General features: G+C 39.1%; 1 protein-coding gene across 1 annotated transcript in view; it reads left to right on the forward strand.

Annotated features, from left to right (window-relative positions):
• The window catches only part of LOC130115162 (solute carrier organic anion transporter family member 1C1-like), a 173,454-nt gene extending 164,150 nt beyond the window's left edge, over positions 1-9,304 (forward strand). The window contains exons 10-15 of the mRNA XM_056282782.1: positions 827-1,022; positions 1,251-1,416; positions 2,901-3,073; positions 7,628-7,692; positions 7,894-8,011; positions 9,067-9,304. Coding sequence (XP_056138757.1) covers positions 827-1,022; positions 1,251-1,416; positions 2,901-3,073; positions 7,628-7,692; positions 7,894-8,011; positions 9,067-9,304 — 956 coding nt within the window. The remainder of the gene's footprint in view (positions 1-826; positions 1,023-1,250; positions 1,417-2,900; positions 3,074-7,627; positions 7,693-7,893; positions 8,012-9,066) is intronic.
• The last annotated feature ends 1,595 nt before the right edge of the window (positions 9,305-10,899 follow it).

Consider the following 10,899-nt stretch of genomic DNA (forward strand, 5'->3'; position numbering starts at 1 on the left):
CGCTGTTCATATCCCTCCACTGGCTCCCAGTTGCTGCCTGCATCAAATTCAAAACCTTGATGCTCGCTTACGAAACAGCAACTAAAATGGCTCCTGCCTACCTGAACTCCCTCATTCAGGTCTAAACTCAGTCTGACTCACTACACGCTGCCAATGAAAAGCGCCTGGCACTTTCACCACAACAGATCCCTAAGTCACTAGCCAGACTCTTCTCTTCTGTAGTTCCCCGGTGGTGGAAGAGTTACCAAACCCCATTTGATACGCTGAGTCCCTCTCATTCTTTAAGAAGCTAAAGACCCAGCTCTTTCTCGAACACCTCCACACTTGATGGTATTAATAAAAATACAACAAAAAAAAAACACCTCTATGCACCTTATGCATTGCCTTTGTGCACTGCCTGTTGACACCTATGTCCTATCGGACTTGAACCTAATTTTTTGGCACCTACTTGTATTGTTGTTCTCTGACTAGATCCTTGATGTGTTATATTAACTCACAGATGTACGTTGCTTTAGATAAAAAGTGTCTGCTAAATGAAATTGTAACTTTGTAACAAATATGCAAAAATTTTCATAACGCCAAATAAAAATGGAAAACTAGCAAGCATCATATTATCTGGAGGTTTTCAGATCTTATAAGAGCTCCATTGACCCTGGTCCTACAAATTAAAAAAAACATCTACAAACAATATACACCTTCTGAAATATGGTACGGGGGGCTCAAGAGGAGGCAGCGTCCTCCAAACCCATATCCGATCTTTAAAGTGGCTCCTAATCTTGGTTGAACATACACTGACCTTGTGTTGTGTTGCCTCCATTTTTCTTAGGTGTCATTAATATCCCTGCCGTAGCATTTGGGATGTTTTCTGGTGGTCTGTTAATGAAGAGGCTGAAACTCGGCATCATGGGAGCAGCCAGGTTTGCCTTTGGCACATCTCTGATCGGTTACTTCCTATCGTTGTTCTTCTTTGCCATGAGCTGTGAGAATGCCATGGTAGCTGGAGTGACACTGTCATACAATAGGTGAATCACAGTCGGATGGAAAAACATACAGACTTACACACATACTCACACTGCACACTTAATAAATAAGTCAACCATAAAATAAGGCTAAGATGGCATGCTTAATGTGAATATATGTAATAATGACTTGAATAATGATGTATACATGTATGAATAATAATGGATACAATAATGACTATTTTGAACCCCCCTCACCATTTTTGCTCTCTGTATTTCTCACTCTTTCAGGAAAGATGGGTTATCCTCTCATGAACACTCGGTGTTTGGAGCCTGCAACTCTGGCTGTGTTTGTTCAGGGAATGACTGGGACCCAGTCTGTGGAGAAGACGGGATCACATATGTGTCTCCATGTCTGGCTGGCTGCACCAGCTCCTTTGGCTCTGGGAAAGACACTGTAAGTTGACATGAGACTCAACCACTCTGTCCCAAACTCATTTTTGTTCTTTTTTTGTTCTTTCTTTTTACTTTTTTCTTTTTTTGGGGTGGGGGGGGTGAACAGTTGTTTTATCCTTGATTTGGCTCTCTCCTCCTATTTTATTTTGAGATAGGCATAAAGACAATAATGGCCACCTTGATTCTGATGCTAGAGGGGCTGAAAGATAATCTTGTAGGGTCAAGTAATTGAAATAAAGCTCGTAATAGCTGGAGGCCATATACACCAAGTAGCCAAAACATTAAAACCACCTGCCTAATATTGTGTAGGTCCTCCCCATGCCACCAAAACAGCTCTGACCCATTGAGGCATGAACTCCACAAGACCTCTGAAGGTGTCCTCTGGTGTCTGTCGACAATCGATACAAGTCCTTTTTTCCTTCCTTAGTGTCCAACCTCTCATACAATTTTTCAAATGCCTTTTCCTTTGCCTTCACCATCTCTCTTCACTTTATGCTGCATCTCCTTGTACTCTTGTCTCACTCATCCAGTAAAAGAATAACTAGCAAAAAAATCAAACAATTCTTATCGATATGTTGATATAATAACAGTAGTGTGAAGGTTGCACTGGATCAAAATTTGTTGTGAATGATAAATATTGCATATCTGTTTTTGCTAGACAGTACTTTGGGGTACAAACATAAGGATGAGTACATGCATTCTAATTATCTGTGGGGTTTAAGGCTTAGCAAAATAGTGTGGCCCAGGATGACTAATGAGCAGATATAGTCTCTATAATGCCCCCCAGCCCCCCAGCTATGGGTTAAATAGTCCCACTGCCTAGTGGTTATCTCGGGAGAGGAATAGACTACGGGAGTAAACCCCTACAGAAAATCAATGTCAACAGTGCTGTTGTTTTTTGTTTTTCTTGCCCTTTTGTATCTGTTTAAGTCAGAGAGTACTGCTGGCGTTGTGTGTGGCTGCCGCTTCTCCATCTTGTAACCCCCCTTCCCATCCACCCCTGTATGTCTGTGTTATTTTATCTGTTGTCTTGTTTCACCGCCATTTATTGTAAAGTGACTTTGAGTGTTAGAAAAGCGCTATATAAGTTTGATTTATTATTATTATTATAATCCCAGAGCCTTTTTAATAATCGACTATGTTTACAGAATTTTAAATGTTTCGAAGCTCCTACAGCTCTGTAGATCCAAGTCAAAAAGCATATTATCCTGCTTATTATTTTCCACAGTACCATAAGAAAGAGAGATATAATAAGAAATGTAGTGATGTTTCAGTTATCTCTACCTGGCAGTCAATATAATTTAGCAAATTTCTAAAACTACATGAACTCAAACTCATGCAAATGAACTTGTATTTCCTATGTTAATACTTTGTGTTGGTGAGGGTGTACTCCTGCATACAGTATGTACATTAATGCCTCCATGTGTCTGTATCTGCCAGCCCTGCCATACATGTTCATGTGTGCGCCACCACATTTCTCTCCAGGTTTTCTCAAACTGTAGCTGTGTAGGTGTGGCTGGCAACCTTACGGCAAGTGCGGGTCAGTGCCAGCGCAGGGACGATTGTGACAAAATGTTTCCATACTTCCTGGCCCTCTCTGTCATCACCTCTTTCATCATCTCTCTGGGCGGCACACCAGGCTACATGCTCCTCATCAGGTCAGACTTAAGTCTGTTTGCCTTTTTCCTTTATGAATCCGAGTCAGGCTTTGTAGTTCAAATTTGAGAATTGAACAACTGTGCAGCTAAATACACGCCCATTTATAACTATGGCTACATTAGAAAAGTATTGCTTGTGCTTAGATGCATTAGATGTAGAGCCCTGTGCAGGATGGTTTTTTGCAGTCCAGCTCCCAATAGTTACCGCATGATTTCTGACCAGTCTCACTCATGCAGAAATTCAGATCACTCCCACCTGTGACACAGTTTTCTATTGAAATCTTGTCTTGTCCCATCCCACGAAAAAATAAATAAATAGAAAAGATAATGGTCTTTATCTGCACACTGGGAAAAAATAAGAGATCCATACTCCACATAGCTCCCCAATTGTAACTTTATTGGTTTGAACTAGGAAGTCAAAGAGGCCATCTATGTGATGAGGGAACGACCATCCCTGAACCGAGGCGGGTGGGGAGGGGGTGCTTAGAGTACATCTGGCACCATCTTTCAATGCTGTGATTACAAACATTCCCCAATGCTCTGTGAATAGTACACATGACCATTGAAACTTTAGTTAATGGTCACGGCAATTTGCATATGAAACTGATCGTTGTTTTTGGTCGTTATTCCACTGTATTGTTTATCAGAGTGGGGAAACCTGCAGTCAGCTGAGACCTAAGAGGTCACTTAGATGACTGATGAAACGTTTCTCTCTCAATAAACATTGTGTCCAGATGAACTGATTCAACTTTTTGTGATATGTTGAATAGAGTGACATTTGAGCAAACACTTCCTTGGACCTCTTAGAAGTCTGAGGAACAGTGTTTGCTCTTTACGGAAGTAATTCAGCATCTTCAGCAGAAACTTTTAAATGCAGGAGCTAAGCAGTCATATTATGTGACTGTATTTTCTGCTTTTTTGTGTCCTTCCTCCAACCACCGTCCATTTTCCTGCTTACTGACATTACCTGAACTCCTGGATAGGAATCATTTTGACTTGTTTCCTCATGTGTCACAGAATTCACAAACAAGGTTTTGATACCATTACGGTTGACTAACATTCATCAGGTAAAAACCAATAGATGACTTTTGAGTTTCCTAAGGTAGCATTCAGTTCCCAATGCACTTAATCAAATTGGGACGATATGTGTTGTTGTTTGTGCATGTGTGGGTTTTATATGTGTGCATTTGCGTGTGTGCGTGTGTGTGTGTGTGTGTGTGTGTGTGTGTGTGCACGCGCATGCATGCATGTGTTTATGCTTTACTGTTGTAAAGGAAGTCTTTATCAGACAAAATGTGAAAATAGTTCAATCTGTTGATCACAAGACATCTTGCAGCTTCTGGTCAGGATGGGTATTAAGCAGGACATGGTCTTTTGTGTTTTTAAATGGTTGACGGCCAGGTTCCAATCAAGTACACTGTTCCAATTGTCAAATACAAGGCAAGGGAAGCTTGCTTCTACACAGTGATTAATACACTCTATGTTCCTGTGTACTATGTAATATCAACCCTGATAAAAGTTGGCATCAATTACCATAAAGCAAAGGTGGTAAGGCACATCCTGGAGGTCTATAGTTCAAAGTGGGTATTTTTGTCAGTCCTGCAAAGCGTATGCAGACTCCCTGGCTAAGCAATTGAAAAGCTTTTATATTTGTTAATTGTGAGTGAATGTGCTGATGTGAGCAATTTTTCAGTCACAAATTAGGTATCTTTTTCCCCACCCTGAAGAAATCGAAATTATTTACATCTTAATGAAAGAAATATGCCTTTCTCCCTCTTTGATGTACTTGCAAATGGCTCATATGCATCCAAAATATGTACAGTTTTTATTAAGGCCCTGCCTTATTTACCTTGGGAACAATGTTTACAGAATACAAAATGACTCCCTTTCACACTATAAAAAAAATTATGCGTATGTCTTCCTGATGGTTTTTGACTCAGAACAGAAAAGGACAAGGGGACAGGCCATTTTATGACATGGAGACATTGTACTGCTTTCCTTTAATATGTATAATGGATGACATTATATTACATTATGGAGTCACCAAGGTTAGAGAGGGTGAATTGCAAAGCATTAAGAATGTGTTTAAAGATAAATATTGCCCTGATGTGCAGCCACTATAATAAGCACGTGTGGAGGGGAGTGTGCGAGGGAGGGGGGGTATTTAAGTATCTCAAAAGGGTAGTTTTAACAAAGAGTCCCTCTTGAGGTAAACTAAATGCAACAAAAAAAAATACCCTGAGGGAAGGCACTTGGTGCAAAATGGGCAGAAGCAGTAAAGTCAAATCACTCATGTCACGAATTATGGGTTTACCTAAAGTTTGTCAAACAACCAGACAGCTACCTGGCTATTAAGCTCAGACTTATGCATTTACATTAGCTATTGACAGCTATAGTTAAGATTCTCGTTATTTTACTAGCCAACGTCCTAAATATTGATTTGAAGCTAACATTAGCTCACACTAGCTTACAGCATACTACTGGTTAGTGGACACTGTTTTTCTTTTTAGATTTCTAATGAAAATAGATGGAGCTGGTTGGCAAATAAAATGCTCATCTTCCACACAAGTTTATGGAATCTAAAAGTTATTCCAATAGTTTTGTCCATGAACACAATGCTTTTTTTTAAATTTATGAATAGTTTATGGTCATTATTTGTAGTTGTTTTATTGGATATAGTGTATAGATTTTGTTACACATACTCAGTATATGCTGCAGCAACTTGGTGACAAAGAATAAATGATTTTTTTCTTCTGATGTCACGTGCACCTTTTTCACTTTGAGCTCCTGCCCCCCCCCCTTCGAATACAGTCTGCATAGCCTGAAAACCACATTCTAATACGTGAATAATTCAAAAGCGGCATTATTCCCTCAGTCTTCACATTGGCTTCTACTCAAGATTACAAACAACTCAAGATTACTTTGTTTTTGAAACTATAAAAGAATCACTCACTCACTTGTTCCCTCTCTCTCTCTCTCTCTCTCTCTCTCTCTCTCTCTCTCTCTCTCTCACACACACACACACACACACACACACACACACACACACACACACACACCAGATTTGACAAAGCTATATCAGCTGACCCTGTTGGAATGCTTCGGCCTCACTGAAACTAAATTAGGTTACTGTCTGTGCCTCTGCCTCCATTTTTACTGCTCAGTCTCTCTTTACATCATCATTTATTGCGGGTTTTCAATTTCCACATCATTTTTGTTGAGATAAGTATTCTGTTTGAGGAAAAATAGAATAAGCCAACAGAGCATTTTAAAACGAGTTGTTTCACTAAGAGAGGGAAGTGTCAAACTTAGATTTAATGTGGGTACACTGGTATGAGATGAAGGCGGATAAGAAACCGAGCAATGCTTTTTGCAGTCAGCTTGGCTAAATTGGGTCAAATGTGAAACAGACCCTCAGATTCTTTATGTTCTTTGCCAATAGAGGACGCTAATGACATCTCAAACTGAAACCCTCTAACTTTATGGTCCTTTCTGTGTGAGACCTGCTGTAAGTCACTGGCATTTTTGATGATTCAGAAAAAAAAGATGTTTCATAAATCTTGAATTTCAACAACATACAAGGATATATATATTTGTTAAAAGAAACAGTCAATGGTAGGGAAAGTGCTCAACAAATAAGGAGCAAAATAATCCAGTGAGTCAAGTAAATTCTTCATGAGACAGTACAAGCCTGTTTCATGCCATAAGCAGTCATCAGCTGTCATCATTTTATTGACCGCTGATGATTGCTTATGGCGTGAAACAGGCTTGTTCTGTCTCCTGTCTCGCAAAGAATTTACTTGACTCTATGAATTTTATAGATAGATAGATAGATAGATAGATAGATAGATAGATAGATAGATAGATAGATAGATAGATAGATAGATAGATAGATAGATAGATAGATAGATAGATAGATAGATAGATAGATAGATAGATAGATAGATAGATAACGTTTTTTTACGGAAACCATCAATGGTGTTGGTAAAAGTGCTCAACAAATGGACGGAAAATTAAGATTTTATATTTATATGTTTATATGTTCTATCAACTCAGTTGATAAGGGCCTATGCCACCAGTGTGATGTGGGTTTGAATCAGATCACAACTTCAATCATTTATCATTTCCTCTCTCGCGCTCTCGCTCTCTCCATTTTCCCCTTCTCTCGACTGTAAACAATCTATGTTGAGTGATAAAAACAGGACACATCACTTTATACTATATCATAAGCTTAACAAGTTAGCATCATATTAGAAACACTTAGTTTTACTAAGAAAACAACTAATCCAGGTGGTTTAAAGGAAATGGATGGACAGCAACCAAAAACAAATTTACATAATTTAGTTAATTTAGTTCCTGAAATCTGTATGTCTCACTCTGCCACAACCACGTGCATTTTTTAACTCTTCATGTGAACCATCAAATTTACATTATCCACATCAAAAATAATGACTTGAGTCACCAACCCTATAGTATCAGGAACGCAACGTGCCATTAACAGCTTCTTAACATTGCAGTGGTGCTCTAGATTTCAACCAGCTTTTCCTTTTGCAGGTGCATTAAACCACAGTTGAAATCACTGGCCTTGGGGTTTCATGCTCTGGCAACACGCACCCTAGGTACGTGTTATTCAAATTTCCTCACCAAAAGTTATTTTGGGGGTCTCGTGGCCTAATCATTAGCAAGTTCAGTTAATGCTGTACTCCTCGTAAACCATTTATTCTATATGCAGATTTGACTTATGTTTGGAGAATGGGTTTATGCGGTCAAGATCACAAGAGGGGGATGTGGGACATAAATGTGTGTTTATGGTTGTGCAGCAGGTATTCCAGCACCCATCTACTTTGGAGCGATCATTGACACCACATGTCTGAAATGGGGCCACAAGAGGTGTGGGGGAATAGGGGCCTGTAGAATCTACAACACGACTGCCTACAGGTAGCAACCATATGCATGCACACGCACCTATACTACTTTGTTTGAATCTGAAGATATTACATTCCAACAATATAAAATCCACCTAGGGTTGCACTGTCCCAGAGCTGTCTGCCTCGGGCTGAGATTCAGACTTGTGATATGTACAGCAGGAAATTAACCCCAAAGCTGCATGCATGTAAATCTAAGTATCACATTTCTAGTGCCAGTGAACCATAGTTGATGAGCTCCATTGAGCCACTCACTGTAGGTATATTCCTACATAATGCAGAGGAAATTCACATTATTGTTGCATCCAGATAAGATTGTTGTAATCCCCCATGTGGATGTGCCAGTTGATTAATAAGCAATTTTCCATTAGTTTTTAAAGCATTGTTCTGCGTTTGAAGGTTTTCATTCAAGGTAAACACTACACTCCTGTCCAGATTTGTTTCAAGAGCCCGTTAAGCACACAATAGGAATGAATTTGCTTTTATGTTTTTTACACTGATTCTGATTGGGTACTTATTTTTCTGAACTAGGCCTAAAGTGAGAAACCCACTGCAGCATCAAATCAAAAATCAGCCTCTAAAATCATTAGTTTACTATCATCCATCCATCCATCCATCCATCCATTATCCACTGATTTGAATGATAATTTACTATCATCCAAATCAATATATTTTCATTGTGTACTGTGAAAGACTGTTGCTTAATTACTGATGCGTATGTTTCAAGAAGGGAAGTATTGACTATTTAAAACAGAATATTTGAAATTGACAAAGATAATCATCTTAGCTTTGTCAAGGTATCAGCTGTTCCAGTATGGTTGAAGTAATTTTCCAAACCAGATATTTCTTATCTTTTTACATACAGACTCAACACACATCATTTTGACTTATATTGCCTAGGAACAAGATTTAATTCTAGGTATGCTTAAAAAGCTGTTCAACTATTAGGAGACTTTGAAGACCATTCCTAAAAACTTTATATTTACATGTAGTCAGGAATTGCACACAGTTTTCGTGCCAACGTCAGCATCAAATGACACATCATCTAACCAGATGAATTTACCACAGGATGGCGTACCTGGGCCTGACTCTGAGCCTGCGGACCGTCTCGTTTCTTATCTGCATTCCTGGCTTCATTCTGCTAAGGAGACAACTGAAGAAGGAGGAGAGAAATGCCATTCACAGAGCTCTGGCCAATGGCGGAACAGAAATTGAGGCTCTCAGGAAAGAGGAGGTTGTGATTTTTAACTCTGACAAAGATCAACGAACATCAGACAACAGCACAGAGAGGGAGACACGGCTGTGACACATCTAGCAGAACTAAGTGCTGCCGCTGTCCCTACATCGATAGTCCACTTGTCACATACTGAACGCGCACGTGCGTGCACACACACACGCACACACACACGCATGCACAGCTAAGATGTGCAGGGAATCACAGGCTGTGTCTGATAATATCTTATAAAGCATGGATTTTATATTTGTACTACTGGACCTGTGTAGGTTTTGTGAAACTGACAGAAAAAATATGTTTTGTTTTGTTTTTTTGATATGATGGAAATATTTCTTGAATGTACAGTACATGCTGTTTATTGTCTTTACAAAGGAAATGAAACATATTTTTCATCTCTTATGGTAGCACTTAAGATCAAATGGGAATATGACAATTTTCTGCAGAGAATATATTTCTGAACACCAGCATTTATTACAGTGCCTTCATAAAGAATTTGCCCCAACCCCCTTTCACTTTTTGTTACACCTCCAAGTTTTAGGGCATTGATATTTTTTCTCACTTCATAAACAATAAATTCAGCATATTTATGAGGCAAAAATATTTTTTTAATTCAAGAACATTTTTCAAAAATGAAAGACATATTTCATGTACGAAGGTAGTCAAACCCCCTTATGTCGAGACTTTGTCGATGTTATAAGTGTTTGGTGGCAATTACAGCTGTGGGCCTTCTGAGTTACAGCAGAATGAGGTTTGTGGAGATAAGATTTTGGAATTTTTGTCCATTCCTCCATTTGATCTCCCATTGTGACAAATGAGATGGAGAGTCAGCGTGGTCAACAATTTTCAAGCTATACTACAGATTTTCATTGGGATTTAATGAATCCCAAGCCATTCTGAAATGGCTGGGCCATTTCAGAATATTAACAATTTTTTTAGATCATTCCTCAGTGGTTTAGCTGTGTTTTGTGTCATTTTGCTGTTGGAACATGAATCTTCAAACTAAATGCATATCCCTCACTGACTGAAACAGATTTTGTACAAAGATTTGACTGTTTTTGGCTCTATTCATCTTGCCCATACTGGCAACAAGCTTTCAAGTCCCTCCTGCTGAAAAGCAACCTCACAGTGTAATGCTGCCACCAACGTTCGTGATGGGAGAGGCAGTATTAATTGGGTATTGTGCTGCATTTGGTTTGCACCAAACATTTTCATCCTGAGAGTTTCCCCCATTTCAGATCATGGGCTCTGTATTTCTGTGAATGTTGTAGCTGGTTTCTTGGTCACTTCTCTGTCATAGTTGGGTTGTGTCATTTGATTTACATTTTGCTACAGTGGTATTTAGGCTGTTCCAAGAAAGGTTTGAAGCTTTGCCAGCCATTTTATAAGCTTCTCCAGCTTTTTGTTTACTGATAACTTCATCTTGAAGTGCCACTGGCAGTTCCTTGGACTTCATGACAGAAAGACTGATCTGATCTGCTGTTTTAGTTGTGAGACACGAAATGCAGTGATATTTATTGTGCATGCATGTAGCTGAAATACAGGTAGAATTTTAATCAACACAGGTGGACATTGTTAACCTATACAGGATGATCTCTCAAGAAATTTGAGTAAATCTGGCCAAATTCAAGTTGTTAATATAAATGGGGTGAATACTTTATCAATTACCT

This window comes from Lampris incognitus, chromosome 7 (assembly GCF_029633865.1).
Source record: "Lampris incognitus isolate fLamInc1 chromosome 7, fLamInc1.hap2, whole genome shotgun sequence".
NCBI lineage: Eukaryota > Metazoa > Chordata > Actinopteri > Lampriformes > Lampridae > Lampris > Lampris incognitus.